Source organism: Panthera tigris, chromosome E1 (assembly GCF_018350195.1).
Source record: "Panthera tigris isolate Pti1 chromosome E1, P.tigris_Pti1_mat1.1, whole genome shotgun sequence".
Lineage (NCBI taxonomy): Eukaryota > Metazoa > Chordata > Mammalia > Carnivora > Felidae > Panthera > Panthera tigris.
In genome coordinates this window covers 872,647-896,756 of record NC_056673.1, presented here as the reverse complement: position 1 = coordinate 896,756, position 24,110 = coordinate 872,647, and the positions used below count along the sequence as shown (strand labels likewise).

Sequence of the window (24,110 nt, the reverse complement as noted above, 5' to 3'; positions counted from 1 at the left end):
TCCTTCCTGTCCTCCTCCTGAAGCAGCTGGCTTTCCTTCCCAGGGGGAGTCCTCATACTTAGCTCTGTGGTCACTCCATCTGCCGTCTCCCCCACCCCCAGGCCGTGAGGTCCTTAAAGGCTGCAGCCGGGCTTACTTACGTTCCATTTTATCCCCAAAGACTATCAAGATGCTGGCACATAAAAGATGCTCGTGAAATATTTTCAAACAGACGAGGGAACCAACAATCTGTTCCCGTCTTAGACCCTTACGAGTGTCAAAAGCCGCATGTGTCCCCAGCAAAGCGCAGACACGACACGGATAGACCCACGTGAACACACACGTATCCTCGTGAAAATGAACGCGCCGACACGTTAACGTGCACACTGATGCACACGCGCGCACGGGCACACGCTTACGTACACACGCGAGAGCGGACGCTGTCGAACAGACATTCATGTGCACACGCGAGAGAGAAAAGCTCCCAAGGCGGCCGTCTGCCACCCTGAGCTCATTAAATCCGGCTAAATATAGCCCGTCTGCAGCTGCGCTCAGCAAGCTGCCCACACAGGCCAGGAAAAGACACCGGTTAGTGGGGGGGAGCCGGGAGGCCAGCTGTGGGCGAGGGGCCGCGGGCACGCGGGAGGGGAGCCCTGAGGTGGCGGTCCGGGCATCCGAGCGGCTCCTCTGGTCGCCGGCCCCAGGCGGTGGGACGTGGGGTCAGACCCACACACACAGTGGGGGTGGGTGGTTCTGAGCGTCCACGTCTTCTCCGTCCCCTTGGGGACGTTTGTCTGGCAGGTGATGGGGCCTAGGAGCGGGGGAGAGTCAGGACGCAGCCCTGGACAAAGCCGGGCTCGCTGGCGGCCAGGGCAGGACGGAGACCCGCGGGTCAGACGGGAGCCTGTAACGGCACTCAGTCCGGACTGCGGTCTCCGGGTCCCGGTCTGGGGACGGGAGAAAGTTCAGAGTCCCCACCGAGTGGGTGTGGAGGGGAAGGAGAGCGGCAGGGAGGGGGGCCGGGGGGCCGGAGGGCCGCGTGGAGAGTGCGGCTGGTGCGGACCGTGTGTCCGGGGCCCCTGTGCCGAACCCCACGTCAGACGGCTGGACGTGCGCTGGGGGTGCTTGCTGAGCTCAGGGCAGCCGGGACCCGCAGACAGAGGAAACCAGGAGGCACGGAGAGTGCTAGAATGTCAGAGCCCACGGGGCTGCGCGGGCTCCACGTGCATGCAGGACGGCGCCTGTGGGCCGGGGGACCAGACCCTCTGTCCTCTGCCCCCAGGCAGGCCCCCCACACACAGAAATCTGGTCCCAAATAACAGGGAAGCAGCAGGCTGCGGGCCGTGCAGCTGCGGGATGGAGTCTGAGCGGCCCAGGCCGGCCCCCTCCCCGCTCACGCCCTGGAGCCTGCACGGGACACACCTCTGTGCGGGGACAACCGAGCGGCCACGGCACCGGCGGAGCAAGAAGACGGATCTCTGGAAGCCCCTCCACCTGTCTGCCACTCTGGGAAGAAGACGTTACGGTCCTCTGTCCATGAGGGAGTAAACTGAGGCTCAGAGACGTTTGGTGACCTGCCCAGAGCGTCACAGCACTGGATGAAGGAACAGGGCTTCACCCCCAGGCCTGGCTCCCTCCCAGCTCAGAGGCTGCAGCAACAGCCCCGGGGCCTCCTGAGTCCTGGTCGGGGGGCCACTCGCACCCCCCCTGCATCTGGCCCCCAGTGAGGCCGCGTAAGGCCGGCGGAAATACCGGAACGACCGTGCGCGTGGAAGACCACGGCGAACGCTGAAGCGCGTCACGGGGTCACGGGCGCCAGGCGGACCTCCGCGTCGCCACTTCTGGATGAAGAGTAAACCGCGGCCGTCAACAACCCTCACCCCACAAGCACAGAGGCAGCGAAATGCCGAAATCTGCGGGCGGCATGCATGGAACAGAACCAGCAGACCCGTCGGCCGGCCGTGTGGACATCGCAGGGAGGGGTGTCACAGGGTCGTCCTTCCCACTGTCCACACTGCTGGCCGTGTACTTAGGGCCACTGGCCCCGTTGTTATTACCCTTAACTCCCCACTGGCGAGACGACCCTCGACGGGCGGAACCAGAGAGGAGCCTTCAGCAGTGGATTCTGACGTCCATAACCCTAGTTTATTCTATTTTTTGAAAAAAAATGTTAATGTTTATTTATGAGGGGGGGAGGAGAACAAGTAGGGGAGGGGCAGAGGCAGAGGGAGACACGGAATCTGAAGCAGGCTCCAGGAGCTGAGCTGTCAGCACAGAGCCCCACGCGGGGCTTGAACTCATGAACCGTGGGATCGTGACCTGAGCCAAAGTCGGACGCTTAACGGACTGAGCCCCCCGGCGCCCGCACAGCCCCAGTTTAAAGACAACAACAACCAGATTTTGTGTCTCTACTAAAGACCCACGTTGCTCAGCCAGGTCCAGACTGGAGCAGCGGTCTGGCCCCGGGCAGGCGGTCACTCTCCCTTTGAGGCTGGGGTCCTCCCTCCCTCCCTCCTGAGGACGGTGGCCACACCTGAGGGATGTGACGCGGGGCCTCTTGGGGGGACCGGGCTAACCAATCCCTAGAGAGGACACACAAGGTGCACGGGAACGGGCCCTCCACCCGAAGACCACTAATCTCCAGCTCCGCCCTCCTCCCTCACCCCCTGAGCCAACCCTCCTCTGCCCTCCTCACCCAGGACGGGCTGAGGACACCCCGAAGGCCCACGCTTGTCAAACCGGCTGCCATTCCCGAGGGAGACAGCACCCAGGCTCCGGCCACGCACACCCTGGCTTCCTCCCCCTCGGGGCCAAACCTGGCGCCTCCCAGTGGCCCTTCCTCTCGGGAAATGCAAACGCATTGCTTTCTGGGTCCTCGCTCAGCCACTGGGTGAGATTAGAATCCGGGGGCACACTGGACGCGCCCCGCTCCTGCTGAGTTCAGTTCCTTGCACGGTGTGAGGATGCCCTCCCCCTCCCCCTGCCCCGTGCCCCCGCGGCCTGAGCTGTGGGGTGCCCCTGACAGAGGCGCCCAGGCCTCCCGGCCCCCGGCACACATCCCCAGTGCAGGCCCCGGGCCGGGCAGACCCCCTCCTGCGGCCGAGGGATACGCGAGCCTGGGGACGGGTGGGCAGGGCGGGCTCAGCCCCCAGGCTGCAACCACACATCCAGGCGGCAGGAGAGAGAAGGGGGTCCTGAGGGCTCACGCCCATCACGCGCCAGACCCTCCCCGACCCCGGCCTGCTGAGAAACTCAACGCTGCCGACCGCAGATGCTTGGCTGAGGCCGCCCACCAAGTCTGCCGGAGCCTCCGGGGAGGACGCCCCGATCGCGGTCGGCCCGCGGGCATCTCTACAGGGTGCCCCGGGTCCGGGCCTGTGGGAGGAGTCTTGACCCTGGCACAGCCTTGAATGAGGGGCCTCTGACCTCAGCACCACGTCACCCGGGACACACGGCGTCAAAGGCTGGGAAGGGCCCCCCGTTCCCGTGCTCTCTCTGCCCGCACACAGATAACACTCTGCAGGGTCCCGCCCCCACTCTGGCTCTGCCGCCCCTGAGCTGCCCGGCGGGTGGGAGCCGGGGACCCCCAGGAGCTCAGCTCACGGGCAGGGCGGGGCCCCGGGCCCGAGGAGGCTGGACCCACGGTTGGGGGGGGGGGGCGGGGAGGGACAAGCCTCCTGGCAGGTCAGGGGAACTCACGCTGCTTCTCCTGGAGGGCGCTGGACGTACACGGGGCGCTCCCATCTCCTGCGGAGAGAGAGAAGGCACATGAGCAGAGTCCCCGGCACTGTGGCCGGACGCGGGGAGGCCGCTGGTGCCCTGTCCTGTCCCTCCTGGCACTGGTGCCCTGCCCCAGCCGTGCCACTCCGGGCACTTCAGGCAGCACAAAGCACGAGCCAGGGAAAGCCAGGCCTGACCCCCCGACGGTCAGCGTGCATACCGCCAGCCCCTTTCCCGACTCCTGACCCTCATCGGCCGCTGCTCCCCCCCACGTCAGCTCAGATGTCCCCTGACCTGCGCGGGTCCGTCCCCAGCCCCGCCTCAGCAAAGGCACCACCTTCTCCCTTCTCCCCCTGGGGCCCTTTCCCTCCCTCGGGCCCCCGTGGTCCCCAGGTCCTGGGGTGTCTGACTCTGAGAAATGGACCCCTCGCTGGAAGGGACGACTGTGCTGCCAGCTGGTGTCCCCACACCTAGAATGTGCTTCTCAGCCAACATTTGTGCAGTGCACGAACCGCACATCCTCCCTTCGTGCAGAATCCGCCCCTGGACTATGGAACTAGTTCTTTCCCGTTTGGGAACAGTTTTTTTCTGCAATTGTGAAAGTCATACAAACTCCTCACTGAAAATCTGGAAAACACCGACAGACATAAGGAAGGAAGAAAACGTCTCATAATCCCGTCACGGAGAGAGAACCCGCGATCCCCTCACGCCTGTTCTTCCGGGCTTTTCCGTGTTCCGTCTGGGCTTACGCCACCCGTCTCTGAAGTCCCACCAGCCAGACTCATCGCAAACCATCGGGAAGCACGAAACACACTCTCTGAACCGCGAGGTTGGGCGTAAGTTATTCCCCGAGTCACGAGGCCCCGTGTGAGCGAGGACAGACCCGGCCCACCGTGACCTCACCTGCTCCCGTTACTGCCGCCAGCCCCGCTCTCCTGGCATCCCGAAGCCCGGTCAAGGCGCAGGGACCCCGCACAAGGCCCCGTGGGTGCCGGCAATGCTTTGCAGGGAGGGTGGCCCCGACCCACTCCCCCCTCTGCAGGGGACGCTGGCTCTGCCCCGACCTCCCTCCTGCTGATGGGCCTGCAGTGGCTCCCCTCCTCGGCGTCCCACATGATAAGCAGGCCTCTCGGGAAAGCGGCCCCCTCCCGTCCCCACGCCCTCCGCCCGCCAAGTCCCCTTCCCCGGACGCACCCCTTTCCTGCACAGGTGAGGCCGTGCCTGGAGCCCCACCCGCCCTCCCACCACACCTCGGTCACATCCGCCGCGTCCCCTGAGAACCGCCCCGGCCGCATCCGTGAAGGCCTCCCATTCCCACCCGAAGCCTCAGTTCTCGGACCCCTGCCCTCCGGGGTCAGCTCTGGGCCCCAAGGGGCAGTGTCGGCAGAGGCCAGCACCCCTTCCTCGAGCCCACTCCCCAACCACGGAGGCTCAGAAAGGAAACTAAGCCTGGAGCCCCAGGAGCCAGAAGGTCCCCTGAAGAACCGCCCCCCCCCCCCCAGCCAGCACCCCCCAGCCTCCAGGGCGTCGCCTGTCAGAGCTCTACACTCGCATTTCCACCCCGCATGCTGAACGGCCCTCCTTCCGGAGTGTCTGCCTTCCCTGCTTCCGGGGCCAGGGGAGGGCACAGACGTGGCCGCACCAGGGTCTGGGGAGACAGAGGCCGCGCCCAGCCTGAGAACCGAGGTTTCTCCTGAACGTGACCCTGCCTGCACATTACAGCTTCCCCGGCAGGCCTGAGTTCCCTGAACAGAAGGTGTCCGCAGCGTCCCCAAGGACCCCCGCTCTCCAAGGTGCCAAATCACTGGCACTTCCTGGGGCCCAGACGCCCGCCCCGCAGGGCTGCCTCCAGTCCGCCTCCCTCTCCGTCACCTCCCTCTCCGGGCAGGTGGTCCCAAGGTGTGTGAGGTCCCCGTGTGCAGTGGCGCCTTGGGCAGCACAGCACTGAAGCGCACCTGCGCTCAGATCCCGGTCTCTCGCCTACGCTCTGCGCACCTCAGTCTCCTGACCTGCAGACTGGGGAGAGCGCTACCCAGGGCAGGGCCATGGTGAGCACCGGATGCTCACAGGTGTGAAACCCTCAGCACACGGCCAGGCGCACGGCGAGCACTCAGCAGGTGAGGACGAGCCAAGGTCACTGCTGCCCTGGCTCCCGGTGCCCCCAGCCTGCATCCCGGTTCCTGGTGCCCCCAGCCTGGGTCCTCCCGGCTCTTGGTGCCCCCAGCCTGGGTCGTACTGGCTCCCAGTGCCCCCAGCCTGGGTTGTTCCGGCTCCCGGTGCCCCCAGCCTGGGTTGTTCCGGCTCCTGGTGCCCCCAGCCTGGGTCTTCCCGGCTCTTGGTGCCCCCAGCCCGGGTCGTCCCAGCTCCTGGTGCCCCCAGCCTGGGTCGTACTGGCTCCCGGTGCCCCCAGCCTGCGTCCCAGCTCCCGGTGCCCCCAGCCTGGGTTGTTCTGGCTCCCGGTGCCCCCAGCCTGGGTCCTCATGGCTCCTGGTGCCCCCAGCCTGGGTCGTCCCAGCTCCTGGTGCCCCCAGCCCAGGTCGTCCTGGCTCCCGGTGCCCCCAGCCTTCATCCCGGCTCCCGGTGCCCCCAGCCCAGGTCGTCCCAGCTCCTGGTGCCCCCAGCCCGGGTCGTATTGGCTCCCGGTGCCCCCAGCCTGTGTCCCGGCTCCTGGTGCCCCCAGCCTGGGTCCTCACAGCTCTCGGTGCCCCCAGCCCGGGTCGTCCCAGAGCCTGGGTGCAAGAGGGGGCAGACGGAGAGCAGAGGCCCGGCCCTCACGGGGCACCCCGGTAGTGTGGGGAGGCGGCCAGGACCGCTTCCCAGTAGAGCCCTCAGACCCGGTGCCACAGGAGAAAACTGAGGCCTGGAGAGACAGGGGGGCTGGCCCCTGGGACCCGGCTGCAGCTGTATGACTGGGGCCCCAGCACAATGAAAACTCAGGGGTCCTCGTCCAAAAAGCAAGAGAAAGTGTCGTTAGCGGTCCTAAAATAAAAAGGTTCTTCCTTTTCCCTGTGCGCTCTCTACCTGTCCTGGCAGTCTGTACGTGAGGGGGTCTCCCCAACCCGGCACACCCGACCCACACCGGCCTCCCACCGCCCACCGGACCCACACACCCGACCACGGTGAGAGCAGGAATGGTGGGACATACATCTGCCCTCCACAGGCCTGCCACCCCAGCCCGGGCAGACAGGTGGCCTCTGGGCACGCTGCAACCTTCCCGTCAAAATGCACCAGGTCCCCACATGGGGTGGGTGACGGGCTGGCTGTCCTATAGGACAGCGTCCTGTCCGTGCTCAGGGCAGGGATGGCCGCTCGGCCCTGAGACACAGGCATACAGCCCCAACCCCTGCCCCACCCTGTGGCCGGGCCCCTACCGTCAGGAAAAGGAGGTAGGGCTGGGAGCCAGAGGGCAGGAGACATCCTGGGAGGCAGGGAGGGGGCCCGAGGCAGTGTCACAAGCCCGCCAGCCAAGGCAAGCCAAGCCAGGACCCCATCCCATCTGGCCACACTTACAAACACAGACCCGAGGGTAAATTATTCAGAACTCACAAGTTAACCCCTAACCCAGGCCCTGCCCACAGCATAACGCCCCTGGGCGTTTCTTGGGCACCTACTGCGTGCCAGACCCCGGGAGCGGGGAGGCATCTAGTTGGGGGAGCGGCCGGGTCTGATTCATCGCCCTGTCCTTGTGCCAAGGCCTGAGAGTGACTTAACCTAGACGGTATAGGAGACGCTGCTTTCGTTACCAGGAAGGAGGCATGACTGCTTCTGGGCAGGATTTCAGGGGCAGGAATGCCCGGGGCGGGGGCGGGGGGGGGGGGCAGGGCCACTGAGGCTGGGGCCCGGAAGCAGGGGTGCGGAGCTGGAGAAGCCAGGAGGGAGGGTCACTGCAAGGGCAGTGTGCAGGGGACACGGGTCACCTAGGAGGAGGAGGGATGCCGGGCAAGAGGCAGGGCCAGCCCCAGGGGCAGGGGGCGGGGTGGGGGTGGGGGGCTCAGCTGGGCCAACTGAAAGCAGCAGCTTTACGGCTTCCCCACCCCCCACCCCGCTAGATCATCGAGATTCCACACCTTCGGGAGGAAGGAAACTGAGACTCAGAAGAATAAAGTCGTTACCTCATCCTTAAGGTTTGGATCTGGTCCCTTGTGACGCCCCAGTCTGCTAAGGGCTCTTACCGCGACCTCTGCCCCACGGGATGGCTCCGGCCAGGGTCAGGCAAGCAGACAGGGCAGGGCTGGGGTCAAGGCAGTGGAAAAGGGCCCGTCCGCCAGGGAGGCTGGGCCGCCCCACGTCTCTGCACACCGGGGGCTTCTGCCGTGAAGCCTCAGCCAGGCGCCTGGTGGGCTGGCTCAGCTCCCCCTTCCCTCGGAGCCACCACGAGGGTCGGCCGTGAGCCGGGCTTCCTGACGAGCAGGCTCCCCAGACGACAGCCACCAAGCAGATGTGCCCCGGTTCCGGGCTGCCTAACGGCACCCCACTTGGCCCCACAGCCGCAACTCAGTGGAAGCTGCCAGAAACTCCTGCAGACAGGACAAGCTGTGCAGGGGGCCGGGACGGAGGCTCGCACATCTGGGCCACATCTTCCGCGTGGGAACGCGTCCAACGCCTGCCAGTGGTTCCCCCGTGATTTCCTACTTCCTGTCCCAACCCCCGTCCAACAAACCGTGAGACCCCCCCCCCATCCTCCACAGAGTAAGAGCAGCTCTCCCACCAAACACCTGAAAGGGGAAGGCTGGGGGTGGGGGGGAGCATTCTGGATGGTGGGGGCCTTGGGGAGGCTGGGGGGGAGCATCTGGGACAGCGGGGGCCTCAGGGAGGCGGGGGGGGGGCATCCGGGACAGTGGGGGCCTCGGGGAGGCTGGGGGGGGGCATCTGGGACAGTGGGGGCCTCGGGGAGGCTGGGGGGGGGCATCTGGGACAGCGGGGGCCTCAGGGAGGCGGGGGGGGGGCATCCGGGACAGTGGGGGCCTCGGGGAGGCTGGGGGGGGGCATCTGGGACAGTGGGGGCCTCGGGGAGGCTGGGGGGGGGCATCTGGGACAGCGGGGGCCTCAGGGAGGCGGGGGGGGGCATCCGGGACAGTGGGGGCCTCGGGGAGGCTGGGGGGGAGCATCTGGGACAGCGGGGGCCTCAGGGAGGCGGGGGGGGGGGCATCCGGGACAGTGGGGGCCTCGGGGAGGCTGGGGGGGGGCATCTGGGACAGTGGGGGCCTCGGGGAGGCTGGGGGGGGCATCTGGGACAGCGGGGGCCTCAGGGAGGCGGGGGGGGGGCATCCGGGACAGTGGGGGCCTCGGGGAGGCTGGGGGGGAGCATCTGGGACAGCGGGGGCCTCAGGGAGGCGGGGGGGGGCATCCGGGACAGTGGGGGCCTCGGGGAGGCTGGGGGGGGGCATCTGGGACAGTGGGGGCCTCAGGGAGGCTGTGGGGGAACATCTGGGACAGCGGGGGCCTCGGGCAGGCTGGGGGGGGGGATCATTCAGGATGGCGGGGCCTCTGGGAGGAGGAAGATGTTAGGAAATCCCCTCCCGAAGAGCCAGAGGGGGCCTGGCAGACCCCACGGTTGGGGGTGGGGGGCGGCAGCTGGGGTGCGGGGCTTGCCTGGTAACGGGGCTCCGAAGCCAACAGCCCTCCTGCCCATCTCCTGTTCTGGTGCTCCCACCAAGCTGCAGGCTCAAGGTGCCCTCTCACCCAGCCCGCTGCACCCCTGCACACATTCCCAGGCCCTCCTATCATCTTCTCGTTGACTTCCAGAATAATTTTTCTAGAAGGTGGCTCTGGATTAAATAACTCCATGGATCCCCAGCCGCCACCCCCGACACCGGTTAGCTTGCCATTCCAGGCCTTCGGCACCAGGGTCCCCTCCGGCCTCTTTCAGACCTTCCCACCCCCTCTCTCCACCCCCTCTCCAGCCCCAGCCCAGCACCTCGTAGCCTGACTTCAGGCAACAAGACCCCATGTGCTTCTCCAGACTTCCCTGCTTCTCACACGCCCTCTGTATCTTTGCACATGCTGATCCCGCCCACGGCGCCCTAACGGGTCTGTCCAGAGCCCAGCAAGGCCTCCTGGGCCTGCGTTTCCCTGCTCACGCTCCGTGTCCCTCCGAGCCCAACGTCTTGTGCTCCCCCTCTTGTAGGCTGTCACCTCACTGGACTGTGCCTGCCCCGCCCCAGCCTGGAGCCGTTTCTGAGCCATCGGTGTGTCCCCGGGGCTGACCAGCAGAATTCGTGAGCCCAGTGCACAGTGGGGTGGGGGGGAGGCACGAATGTGGGGAGCCCCTCATCGCTGCAGGTGCAGACAGGTGGTTAAAGCACGCACCCTGGAAGGCAGGGCTGCAGGCAGCCGGCAGGCCGGCACCACCAGCGACGGCCCAACCCCACGGTGCGCCCAATTAGAGCCACACTAGGGCAAGGAGGTGGCCTGGGGGAGGCTGGGCTTCCGGAAGGCCTGCTGAGAAAGTGCCGGGCGGTCAGCCTGCAGCCCCCCAGAGGCTCTGTCTAGAGCACAGGCGAGCAGGAGAGGCGGGAGTGGGGCCTGGAAGTGAGACATACCAGAGTGGAAATCAGCCGTGGGACGGATCTGACAGTCCCTCGTGGAAGCCGGCCCGGGGCTGCTTGACTCCTACGGCGATGGTGAACTTACTATCCCCAGATAATGACAGCTGTTGGGGGTGGGGGGTGAAAGCCACATCGATGGGCCTTCATGCCAGGCGGGGGTCCGCCCTTCATTCCGCAGACGAGGGAAACCCGCTGCCAACCTCACCGCAGGGCCACGTTACCGGGTCCACATCTCAGAAGCATCAGGGTCCGGCTGAATACAGTGAGCTCACTGCGTGATCCGGGCCCTTCCTCCCGCCCCAAATCCCTAGAGAACGGCGCTAAATATTTCTCTGCCAGTTGGTCTTTAGCAGTATCGTAAGGTAAGAAGGGGCGTCCTTCGCAGACCTGAAACCATCAGGCATCTGCGAAAGGTGGACGGCAGAGAGAACCCACGGAGGGGGGCAGGGCCGGCTACCGAGCGCAAGGCCCTCCTAGGGAGGTCTGTGCGACTGCGAAGGTCTAACCAACGTCCGTCCGTAACGCTGCCAGAGCAGAGAGGGGGCCACAACCTCAGTCTTGCAAAGGAACGTCTGTGGCCAGAGGACAGGCCAGTGCGGGGGCGGAGAGCGGGCTCCTGGATGGGAAACAGGGGAGCAAAGGAAGCTGTGTAATGGCCTGGGCGTGCGTGGGCCACCCCCCCCTCCGAACACCCGCTGTGCCAAGCAGAGGCATCTGCCCCGGGTGTGGGAAGGGCTGAATGTTGGAGGCACAGGACAGCCCAGGAAGCTGAAAACACCAAGAAGAATAAGCCAGAAGCTCTGTCACCCTCCCCAATAATTAGATGGCAGCCGTTTGCGAAAACTAGACACATCACATCACCCAGAGACAGGCTGAGGGGGAAGGGCAGATACAAAGCGGGGTTCACGGTCAACTTCACTCAATATTAGAGGAAAACTAAGTGTGGAAAAAAGAGGCCAAACTCAGTGACTGAGGGAGGGGAAATCCAGAAAAATGGATCTGTGGGCCTCTCGCCAGTCACTGGCCTGACAGCCAATGGCTGTCAGATGTCGGCAAGCACCAGCAGGATCTAAGAAGGTAGTTAAGTCACGGATTCACCGAGTCTGGGCCGGGCTCCAAAATTCACACTTCTGACCACTTTCCGAGCGGTCCAGGGACCACTCTTTGAGAACCACGTCATCTAGACACAGGCATCAGCTGGAGTCCAGGAGGAACTATGGGAAAACAGCCCTCTGCAAAGCTGAAGTAGGAGAAGCTGGTCAAGACACCTGTGCAGAGACCGCTTCCCTCCTGTCAGTAAGAATGTGGCCTTGGTTAGGGGCGCCTGGGTGGCTTGGTCGGTTGAGCGTCCGACTTCGGCTCAGGTCACGATCTCGCGGTCCGTGAGTTCGAGCCCCGCGTCCGGCTCTGTGCTGACAGCTCAGAGCCTGGAGCCTGTTTCAGATTCTGTGTCTCCCTCTCTCTCTGCCCCTCCCCTGTTCATGCTCTGACTCTCTCTCTGTCTCAAAAATAAATAAACGTTAAAAAAAAAATTTAAGAATGTGGCCTTGGTGACACTCCCTTTGTTTCTAAAACAAGTTTGTCCCTTAAGTGACAGCTCATAGCCTGTTAGCATAAATTATTCTGAAAGAAATGTGTAAACCTCAAGCATAAAAGATTAACAACTGTGGCAAGGACTGAGTGGAATCTCTCCAAGGAGCGCCAAGTTGTTCAACAAATGCAAACCCACCGCAGTAATAGAAAAAGGACAAAACCCACACAATCATCTCAACAGATGCGGAAAAGGCATTTGGCAAAATCCGACACCTTTTCGTGATAAAAGCATTGATCAAACCCAGAATAGGAGGGAACTTCCCTGACCAGATAAATGACAACTCCAAAAAGACCCCAAAGACAAAAACAAAACAAAACACAACCAGCTAACATCATATTTAATGGCGAAAGATTGAAAACTCCCCTGAAGATGGGGAACACAATGTCAGCTCTCAGCATTTCTGTTCAGTATTATACTAGAGATTCTAGCCAGGGATGCCAGGCAAGAAAAGGAAATAAAAAGGCATCCAGGTTGGAAAGGAAGAAGGAAAACTACCTGTTGGGAGTTGATATGATCTTGTACGTAGAAAATCCTAATGGGGCACCTGGGGGGCTCAGTCAGTTAAGCGTCCGACTTCAGCTCAGGTCATGATCTCACAATGTGAGTTCAAGCCCCGCGTCGGGCTCTGTGCTGATGGCTTGGAGCCTGGAGCCTGCTTTGGATTGTGGGTCTCCCTCTCTCTCTGCCCCTCCCCTGCTCACACTCTGTCTCCCTCTCTCTCTCCCTCTCTCTCTCTCTCTCTCAAAAATAAATAAGACATTAAAAACTTTTTTCAAATAGATAAAATAAAAATGAATTCAAAGTGGATCAAAGACCTAAATGTAGAGCTAAAATTATAAAACTCTTCAGGGAAAACAAAGGGTAAACCTTCATGACTTCACATTAACAGGTGGTTTCTTAGATATGGGCTCAAATGCAGAATAATAAAAGCAAAAATAGACAAATTGGGCTTCATCAGAATTTTAGAACTTGGCACTCCAAAGGGTATTATCAAAAAAAGTGAAAAGACGCCCCAAAGAATGGGAGAAAGTAATTGAAAATCATGTAACTGACAAGAGCCTAGCGTCCACAATATGTAAAGAACACTCACAACCCAACAAGAGACAACCTGATTTTAAAATGGGCAAAGTATCTGAATAGACATTTCTCCGAATGATGATGAACAATGACCACCAAGCACACGAACACATGCTCACCATCATCAGTCATTAGGGAAATGCAAACCCAAACCATAGTCATACACCCGCTCGCAAGGCTATTCGCAAACAACAGACAACAACAAGCTCTGGCAAGAGCGTGGGGAAGTCTGAACTCTGGGAAGGTGATGTGGTGAGTCCCCAGCAATCCCACTCCTGGGTTGTGCCCAAGAGAACAGGAAGTATGTCCTCAAAACCCTGTACATGCTGACAGAATGGGAAAGATATTTGCAAATGACATAGAGGTTAAGGGTTAGCATCCAAAATCTATAAGGAACTTATCAAGCTCAACATCCCAAAAACACACTTCTTCGGGTGAAGAAATGGGCAGAAGACATGAATAGACACTTCTCCAAAGAAGACATCCGGATGGCCAACAGGCACATGAAAGGATGCTCAACGTCGCTCCTCATCAGGGAAATACAAATCAAAACCACACTCAGATATCACCTCACGCCAGTCAGAGTGGCCAAAATGAACAAATCAGGAGACTATAGATGCTGGAGAGGATGTGGAGAAACGGGAACCCTCTTGCACTGTTGGTGGGAATGCAAACTGGTGCAGCCGCTCTGGAAAACAGTGTGGAGGGTCCTCAGAAAATTAAAAATAGAGCTACCCTATGACCCAGCAATGGCACTGCTAGGAATTTACCCAAGGGATACAGGAGTGCTGATGCATAGGGGCAACTGTACCCCAATGTTTATAGCAGCACTTTCACCAATAGCCAAATTATGGAAAGAGCCCAAGTGTCCATCAACTGATGAATGGATAAAGAAGATGTGGTTTATATACACAATGGACTACTACTTGGCAATAAGAAAGAAGGAAATCATGCCATTTGCAGCAACGTGGATGGAACTGGAGGGCATTATGCTAAGTGAAATAAGTCAGGCAGAGAAAGGTACCGAATGTTTTCACTCGTATGTGGAAGTTGAGAAACTGAACAGAAGACCATGGGGGAAGGGAAGGGGGAAAAATCGTTTCAGACAGACAGGGAGGGAGGCAAACCCTAAGAGACTCTTCAATACAGAGAACAAACTGAGGGTTGATGGGGGGAGGGGAGGTGGGGGATGGGCACGGAGGAGGGCACTCGTTGGGACGAGCGCTGGGTGTTGTACGTAAGCGATGAATCACAGGAATCTGCTCCTGAAACCAAGACTACCCTGTACACACTGTATGTTAGCTCATTTGACAATTACATTAAAAAAAGTAAACACTTAGAGCACCGTGACTCATAACAGCAAGAAAGTGGAAACAGCCCAAAGGTCCAGCCGATGGATGGATGGACAGTATGCGCAACAGCCATACGGGGGCCTATTACTCAAGCGTGGAATGCAATGAAATTCTGGTTCATGCCACAGCACGTCTGAGCCTCGAAAACGTGATGCCAAGGCAGACCTCAATACCGACGGCCACATACTGTCGGATTCCATTTCTACGCAATTCCGTATTTGAGGAGAGGAAAATGGTGGGTGACTGCTGACAGGTTAGGAGGTGTCTTTCCGGGGAGAAGGAAATGTTCTGGAACCAGGTAGCTGCTCAACTTTGTGAATGTACAAGATATACAGAAACTGCTGAAGTATACACTTGAAGAGGGTGGATTGTCTGGTATGTGAATTATGTCTCGATTGAAAAAAACCAAAACAAAACTTGGCAAGACCCGCTTTACTTGGACAACGTCAACGGCAGCTCTGTGCTTCCTGAGGTCACTGGAAACACACCAGTTCCTGTTCTGTGCCATAACCTCACTTAGGGATCTTTGGCTAATTAGCCCAAACTCAAGTGTGTGGGGGCCGTTTGCATCCACTTCTAACCCACCAGGAGACTCCGAACTTAAAAAGCACAGGGAGGAGGGAGGCTGTGAAAAGCACAGAATGAGTCCACGGCACCCATGGACAGTACAGGTTGTATCAGTATCTGGAAAAACAAACAAACAAAAAAAAACCAACAGAGCGCGTGAAAACGAAGACAGGATTGCTTTAACAAAAAAAACCAAACTCCACAGAAGAGCTGACCAGAGGGATGGCAACAGCAGAAGAAGAGAAACTGGTCTGGCGAGCTATTGACCGTGTTAGAGCCAAGGAAAGTTTCTAGAGCCCAGGAGGGACCAAGAAATAAGAACGGGCCCAGACAAGGTGAGACACGGGTCCAGCATCTGTCTAATGCAAGCTCTAGAAGGGGAATCAGACAGAGAGAGAGAAACACTTGAGGGGCACCTGGGTGGCTCAGTCGGTTGAGCATCTGACTCTTGATTCCGGCTCCAGTCATGACCTCAGGGTTCGTGGGACCGAGCCCCACGCTGGGCTCTGCGCTCACAACACAGGGCCTGCTTGGGATTCTCATTCTCTCTCTCTCTCTCTCTGCCCCTCCCCTGTTCATGCTCTGTCTCTCTCAAAATAAACAAACATTGAAAAACTAAATAAATATTTGAAAAAATAAGTTGTGTGTATATGCGTATATATACACACAAATATATGTATGTTTGAATATGTTTACGTGAATATGTTATATGTCATATACAGACATTGATACATATTATGTATCACACGTACACACGCTAAACGTTTTACATTATATGCACACGCATGCACATTCACCGTATGTTCACACACATGTACAACAGGCACTTACATAATTACACAAAATGTAAATCTGTACACGTGTATATGCTGGGCCAAATTCACCAACAAAATGCAAACCTGTAACCGAGCTCAAGGTGAAGAAGGGTTAATACACAAGTACCAAAATCAACAAGGGGAATACAACCCAGGGGAGAAAGCAGAGGGGCCCACGGAACGTGGAAGATTCCGTGGCGGATGGAGGCTGCAGGACCAGTGGCTGGAAACCACACCGTCACCCCGACAGCGTGGCCCCAGCCCGTGGAAGGCGAGGCGCTAAAGTGAAGTCCCCGTAGGGCAGGGGTCCCTGAGGTCCGCTCCGTCCATGATGGGACTTCAAAGCAAACCCACTCCTTTGGAGGAACAACAAAGGCACCGCCCCCGGACGGTGGGAGGCAGCCTTCTCCTGAAGTGCCCCCGGAGCCTCCCTCCTGAGGCCCCGAGCTCAGCCTCCTCCTGCGCAGTCACGGTCACGGAGGCCGGGACCCCGCTCTTCCTCGGCCGTGAGCCCCTCCAAGCACTGTGCCCACACCCCGCCCCGGGGAAGCCCCCGTCGTGGCTGATAACGGTCGGTGAGTGGAAGGATTCCTCTGTCCTGCGGAGGAATCACACCATGAATCCCCAGGGGATGGGGACATGGCTGGTTTCCTCTTCCTCGCCTGCCCTGCCCCCTCCTGCTCGCCCCGGGGGGTGGGGGGGGGCAGGCACTGCCTTAATGCACCTCTCCCCAGTGAGCAGGTGAGCGCCTACGGCTGTTTGCCAGAATGGGACCTGTCCCCGCACCACAACCACCTGTCGCTGAGAGCGCTTAGCCAACCACCGGCTCACTCGGTCCTCCCGACTTGTGTAGAAGCCTCACTCTGCCCACCGTGAACCTGCCCGGCCGTGAAGCCACATTCAAGCCCAGAACGCACAGAGTGTAGCTTCGGCCCCTGTGTCCCTCTCTCTCCGCTTGCCTCCCTGTGCCTAACCCTCCCCCTGCCTTTCCTCACCCCTCCCCGGCTCACACTGGGCTGAGTCACGCTCTCTGACTGCCAGCGGGCCGGCCTGGGAGAGGATGGCCAGATGGGTCATGACTAAGATCTGGGTTTGTCTTCACGGCTACAGAGAACCCGTGACCCCTTCTGGGCCCCTCCAGGGCTTGGGGCGAAGGAAAGAGCAGACCAAGGCACGGCTGTGTCAATGGGGAAGTCGCTTCTGAACTGGCCCGGGGGACCAGACTCGAGCAGTGGCCTGAGGGCCTTTCCTTGAAGCCTCTGGGTTTCCTGAACCTGACCACCTTGCAGAGGCCCCGGACACCGCCCAGCTGGGAACCAGGACACGAGGGATGTGAGCGCGAGGCTGCCACCAACTTGGAGGGCCCTGGGCGAGACACCGCCTCCCCAGGCCTTGGGTTCTGCATCTGTGAAATGAACGGCCACCCCCGGCGTGTCCGGCACTGTGGCACGGGGACAGCACCGAGCCAAGGGGGCGGGGAAGGGGCTCAAGGAAAGCGGCTACAGACAAAGCACCAGCACCAACACGGCCGCTGGAGCAGCACACGTCCGGAGAGGGCGGCCTGGCCCAGACCATGACTGAGGAATGACGGGGCCAGGCCACCAGGAGGAGGGGAGGTGGGTGGAGGGCTGTGTGGGACGAGGGACAGAAAACAGTAGCCCCAGGATGACAGGTGCGGACGCGAGCACCGTGGACCCAGGTGGGTTCTCGATCTGTCTCGTCCCTGAGTGACCTCCATCAAATGCAGCCCCTCTCGTTTTGACCTTCAGCTGAGCTGCGTCCTCCACTTGTGTCTCCTAGCCTGGCCCCGTAGCTTCACTGCCAGGAACCCTTCCCTGCTCCCCTCTCCCGCCTCCCTCCCACCCCAGGCCCAGCAACCCGCAGCCCAAACCTCACCCCCTTACGTCCTGATTGTACCCTGTCACCGTGTCACGGTCGGAGATCTCAGCCACGTCACCTTCACTCCTCCTACCAAGCACACATACACAGTAGGTGCTCAACAAAAAATCTGTTAGTGAGGCAAAATGGCCAAACGGGTGGGATGCCTGAAGGGCCAGGCCTGCTCTGCCTGTTAATCGATTAAGCTCCTGGTCAAGCCCCCCTCCACGAAAAGTCTCCTGGATGAATCCCCTTCCCCGGGCACTCAGCCCAAGGAAGTTACGATCCCCACGACCGCCCTGCCCGGTGCCTTCTCAAAGGCTCCCAGACTAACCAGCGGACCCCCAGCCCACTCCAAGGAGCCTGGCCCCCGCCACCTGCCCCTCATAACCCATGCCCCCCGTGGCCATCCTAGGGACACAGGAAGTTCTGCCCGAGCACCTTGGAGCTGCTCTGCACAGACAGCCATGTGCAAGCACCCACGAGGGTCCCTGCAGGTCACAGAGCTCAGGGGGCACAGGTAGGGGGAAGGGAGGCGTCTGGAGAGACAGAAGACTTTTTACAGAAGACCCGACTTCTGGCCCCGAGCTGTCCGCACCAGCACTCCCGCAGCACACGCGTGCACACACCCCGGGGCCTCACCCTGGGGCCCCTCCGGTCTCCCCAAGGACCCCATCCGCTCACACACACCCCGGGGGCTCACCCTGGTGCCCCTCCAGTCTCCCCAAGGTCCCCATCTGCTCCGCCAGGTCGTTAGAACTCCACTGGCTCATCCCGATGAGGATGGAATTCTTCCCTTCGGCCATGTCCTCTGTGGGGGAAGCAGAGATGGGCGTGAGCGGACAGGCTGTGTTCAGGTGACCCTAGCCGTTGACGCAGACCTCGACTGCTGGACGTGTCTGTCCTCTGGACAGTACAACACATTCAGGAAGCTTCCGCCGCAAGCAGGCATCGCTGCTGTGCCCCACGGGGCCCCCCAGCTGCGGCTGAAATAAGTAACCAGGGGACAGTCCTGGGAAAGGGTGCAAACCCACACAAGTTTCTGTTCCTGGCAACAAGGGTGGTGTTTCCTGAAAAGAAGGAAAAGAAAAGCCTTGCCACTTGCCACGAGTTTTTCTTTGGGTAAATGACTTGACTTCACTGAGCCTCAGTTTTCCCATCAGAAAAACGGGACTGGCAAGGTCCACCTCGAAGAGCTGCCATGAGAATTAAGTGAGCTAAGGGGGATAAAGGTCTCGGAGCACACGAGGTGCCCACAGATAAAGACATTATGGTTACTCCTCTGCATGAGAAGGGGTTGCCACAGGTATCTGGGGTTTGAATGGGGCAGAAGCAGGTCTGCAGTAACCGGGGCACGGAATTCTGGCTCCAAACAAGCCTTGAGCTGTACAGAACCACTGACTCTCATCTCAACCTTATGAACGTAGTGATACCCCCATCCTCCTCACGCCCCCCCAACCCTGTCTCTATCCGTGCCCTTACCCAACCTGAGCTCAGCGATTACTCTGAAGAAGTCAGTGGGGCCATATTCCCCAACCACACCGAACACAAGCCCCTGGGTCCCACACGACAGCTGCACACACCTGGTGCGGTCCCTCGTCCCAAAGCGGGGCGTTGCCTCAAGAACAAACCCACAGGTGTGCCCTGCCCCCGCTTGCAAAGTGACGGGCCTTCCTGGCAAAGGATGCTGTGCCCTCTCTCATGGGGCAGGTACTAAAGGGTGGTGGCGAAAATCCTCAAGCTCACGACAACTGAGAATAAAGGGACAGGACCCATTTCACTGCCAAAGATAGAACCAGCATGGCAGAGCACGGGGAGCTGTCCAGAGTTCTGACCGCTCTGGAGCTCAGCACTTTTCTCCCCCACTTCTGGCTGGGACACCTCGGCCAGCCTCATGGACTCGCCTATTTGATTTATTTAACAACGCTGATGAAATGTTTCCTCTGCACTGAGATGGTCATAATGCCTTACAAATACCAACTCACCCCACTCTCATCATGATACTGAAAAGGTACAACCCTCATCATCTGCATTTTATAGACGAGAGATCTGAAACGCGGAGTAGCTCAGTACCTTGCCCAAGGTCACCGGCGAGAGCCAGGACTGAAGCCCGGGTACACTGTTTCAAGAGTCCTGCAATCCTGGTGGCCTGCCCTGGACGTCCTGGATCGGCCCCCCAGCCCCCCGCCCAGGATCCACACCTGCCCAGATGACTTCCCGAGCCCCATGTGCTCCATTCTGGCACACGTCTACACGTCTAGGCAGTGCCGTGTTCCGGGCAGGCTCCTGGCTGGATTCCAGTCCAAACTCTGCCCCATGTCAGCCTGGGCCTTTGCACGTGCCCTCAACTCTTCCTGTCTTCTCATCTCTTCCTTGGGAGTAACAGCTCTGGTTCTGGAGCCCTTTCCAGCAGGCCATCATGAGGGTGAAGGAGAACACTGTGAATCTGTAAAATCTACGGGGGCCAAGGTGCCCACCCCCAGACACTGGCTTCTCTGCTCCCACCCCTAACGGAGAGACAGGGACAGGCTCAGGAACACGCCTGTGCTCTGCTCCCGGGATGGCTCCGTTACCCAGCGCCCACAGCGTCAGCAGCCCACTCGTCCCGGGGACAACCAGCCCCACCCCGGCTGTGTGCAACACAAGGGGCCCGGGCCCCAGAGACTCACCTGGGGCCACACGTTGGCCAGTCACTGGCCCAACCTCTGCCCCTGGCGGCCTGCACCTGTGTCTGCTACCTCCCTTCCAGGCGGAGGCTGTGTGCCCACAGGAAAAGCCCAGAGATGTGCCCCCTGTTCTCCAGGAGACCGGCCGCGGTCTGTAAAATCAGTGCTTTATCCTGTTCCCTTCGCTGGGAGGAACCGGGCATTGGAGCACGCAGCCGGGTCTCCGCAAGACCGAGGGCAGCTCTCCGCCCGGCCTCGCACCAGGAGGGGAGCAGGGTGTCCACCGGGCATGGGGACAGCAGAGCAGGGGACACGGGAGATGAGGCGGCAGGCGGAAACCTCCAACGTCCCGCCCGGGGAGGGCTCCGCTGGGCCCCTGGTTGGGCTCGGCTGCGACCTCGGGGACCAGGCCGCTTGTGCGGGTCCACGGCAACGAGCCGGCTCTTGTCTAGATGTTGGGAGAGGGGACCGAGAGAACGAGCGGAGGGAAGGGGCCTGGGCCTCAGCAGGGGGCGCCTCCTGCTCACTCACTCACCCCTCCGTGTTCCCTTATGCTAGAGGGGGGCGAGTCCTTCACTTTGAACAGCGACGCTGAGCAGAACGGTGATCAACAAACCACTCGTATTCACAAGTACAACTTGAGGCAGGCGTCTGGGTGGTTTAGTGGGTTAAGCGTCCGACTTCAGCTCAGGTCATGATCTCACAGTTTGTGGGTTCGGGCCCCGCGTTGGGCTCTGTGCTGACAGCTCGGAGCCTGGAGCCTGCTTTGGGTTCTATGTCTCCCTCTCTCTCTGCTCCTCCCCAGCGCTCACTCTCTCTCTCTCACTCTCTCTCTCTCAAATAAACATCAAAACTAATAATAAAAAAAAAAACAAATACAACTTGGTAGGTGCTGACAAACGGACACACCCCTGACACCATCTCCCGAGTTTCACCCCCTCCCTCCCCCTGCCCCCTCTCCCCTTCTCCCCTCCAGTTTCTGCTTTTCACTGTCTACCGGAGTCTGCTCCCTTGCCTTACTTACAGCTCGCCTGTCTCCCACCCCCACCGCTGACCGGTGGCTCCGGAAGCACGGGGACAGCGCCCATCTGCCACACCCCCGCTGTGAGAGGCAGCGTCCCCGAGGAGCAGATACTCACAGGTGAGTGGATTCTAGCCCCTGCTTGGCCTGACCTCGAGTAACCTTGGGTGACCCTGAGCAAGCCTCCCAACGCTCTGGCCTCAGTTTCCCAGCCCGGAGACGGTGGTGGTGGTGCTGAACTCCAAGACCTTGCGGGCCCCTCTGGGCCCCCCTGAGTCTTCCCTTGCTCTGCACCCCAGCCCTGGCAGACTGGGCCGTGGCCCCCAGATATCCTCTGACAGGAGGGAGGCACCTCTCCTGGGTCTGGGAACCTGGACCCCAACGCCTGCCCCGCAGTGCTCACCAGCCACGCGAGGCCCCGGGCCTCCCGCCGTGGCCCACGGAGCCGGCATCCTGCCCAGGGTGTCAGGGACCCAGACGGTCTCCTGCCCGAGTCCGGGACACTCACCGCCCAGACCTGGGGGCTGCGGACTGCCTGTTGGGCCTCGCCCAGCCCAGGGGACAGAGAAGGACAGCTTCACCTCTGACTGCCTGAGCCACGGAGACTCCAACGGCCTTGTCTCGGGGACAGCACAGAGCACACAGGGGGTGGGGAGGGCAACCGGGAGGAAGGGGGCCTCCGCAGCCTGTGGGGTGCGGGGCGGGGGCAGGACGTGCCCACAGCTGCTCAGGGGGCAAGCCGGTGAGCAGGCCCGCCCCCAGTGCCTCCTGCTGCCAGCCGTCCCGTCATCGGGGAAGCCGGCCCTGAGGAACTGCAAAATGTTTTGAATAAAAGCGTTCTAAGCATCAAAATATTGACGTCACTGCTGTCACATTGTGCGCTAGTTGCTATGGAGAAGCAGTCCCGGCAGCGCTCTGGCCAGACACCCCTGGGAGACAGCACACGGGTCCCACATGGGCCGGGTGTCGGTTGGCTTGGGGTCTGCCCAGCTGTGCCCTGTGCCCCCCTGAAAGGCACCTGAACTGGGCACTCCCCACTTCTGGAGGCACAGAGCTGACCCGGACACTAAGGCCCAGAGAAGGGCAATGGCGTGGCTGAGACCATGAGGCCACGTCCCCGGTGTCCTGCTGCAGGCCCAGATGTCTTCCCTGCACGCGGTCTGTTTCTGCTTCGAGACCCCATCTCGCTAGGCATTTTACAGCTGGCTGTCACGGGAGTGCGTCAGCCCCCCAGATACGGTGACTTCCCCGGTGGGGCCAAGCCGGCCAGGTGAGGACCGGGGCCCCTGGGTGGGGGAGGCAGCCAGGCGAGCGTGACCGTGGGGACCTTCTGTCCGCTGCCCACTGGCGCCCACGCCTGCCCTGCGTGCGCGCTCTCGCCCAGAGCCAGAAACGCACACCCGCTTTGGCGCGCCCGTCCCCACTCCCTGCTTCCTGTTCTTCGTCCCCTTGACCACGCCCCTGCTGTCCGCCGGCCCCCTTGTACCCACTGGACGGGCCGCCCACCAAACCCCCCCCGTGCCCCCTGGACGTGCCCCCCTCGCGCCCACTGGACGTGACTCCCTCGCACCCACTGGACGGGCCGCCCGCCAACCCCCCCCCCCCCCCGTGCCCCCTGGATGTGCTGCCCGCCGGCCTCCCTCGTACCGGTTGGACACGCCCCCTCTTACTCGCAGGACGTGCCCCCCTCTTACCCACCGGACGTGCCCCTCTCGCGCCCCCTGGACATGCCCCCCTCGCGCCCGCTGGACGTGACTCCCTCGCACCCACTGGATGTGTCGCCCGCCGGCCTCCCTCGTACCCATTGGACACGCCCCCCCCTTACTCGCAGGACGTGCCCCCCTCTTACCCACCGGACGTGCCCCTCTCGCGCCCCCTGGACATGCCCCCCTCGCGCCCGCTGGACGTGACTCCCTCGCACCCACTGGATGTGTCGCCCGCCGGCCTCCCTCGTACCCGTTGGACACGCCCCCCCCTTACTCGCAGGACGTGCCCACCTCTTACCCGCTGGACACGCCCCTCTCGTGCCCCCTGGACATGCCCCCCTCGCGCCCGCTGGACGCGCCCCCCTCACACGCCCTGGATGTGCCCCCTCGCGCCCGCTGGAGGTGCCCCCCTTGCGCCCTCTGGATATGCTGCCCGCTGACCCCCCCGTGCCCCCTGGACGTGCCCCCCTCGCGCCCGCTGGACGTGACTCCCTCGCACCCACTGGACGTGACTCCCTCGCACCCACTGGATGTGTCGCCCGCTGGCCTCCCTCGTACCCGTTGGACACGCCCCCCCCTTACTCGCAGGACGTGCCCCCCTCTTACCCGCTGGACACGCCCCTCTCGTGCCCCCTGGACATGCCCCCCTCGTGCCCGCTGGACGTGCCATCTTCGCGCCTGCTGGAGGTGCCCCCCTCGCACCCGCTGGACGCGCCCCCCTCACGCGCCCTGGATGTGCCCCCTCATGCCCGCTGGAGGTGCCCCCCTTGCGCCCTCTGGATATGCTGCCCGCTGACCCCCTCGTCCCCTCTGGATGTGCCCCCCTCATACCTGCTGGACATGTCCCTTTGTACCTGCTGGACGTGCCCCCCTCACGCTCCCCTGGACGTGCCCCTCTCGTGCCCGCTGGACATGCCTCCATCCCGCCCTCTGACACGCCGCCCGCCAGCCCCCTCGTGCCCCCAGGACGTGTCCCCCTTGCACCTGCTGGACGTGCCCCCCTGGTACCCACGGGAGGTCTGCAACAGTCCTGCTCACCGCCCCGCAACCCCTCTGCGACTGATCCTATGTGCCTGGCACAGGGTCTCAGACAGGCAGCCAGCCTCTCCTCTGCCCCTCGTGCCAGACCCCTGACCCCTGGTGCACGGGCCCCTGGGTCCCCGGAAGGGCCACCGTCCTGCTTGAGT

At 61.4% G+C, this 24,110-nt stretch overlaps 1 protein-coding gene across 1 annotated transcript in view; it reads right to left on the bottom strand.

Annotated features, from left to right (window-relative positions):
- Positions 1-24,110, bottom strand: part of PITPNM3 (PITPNM family member 3) — a 54,207-nt gene that overhangs the window by 28,844 nt on the left and 1,253 nt on the right. The window contains exons 4-5 of the mRNA XM_042967179.1: positions 18,234-18,341; positions 3,679-3,726 (exon numbers count right to left, since the gene is read on the bottom strand). Coding sequence (XP_042823113.1) covers positions 3,679-3,726; positions 18,234-18,341 — 156 coding nt within the window. The remainder of the gene's footprint in view (positions 1-3,678; positions 3,727-18,233; positions 18,342-24,110) is intronic.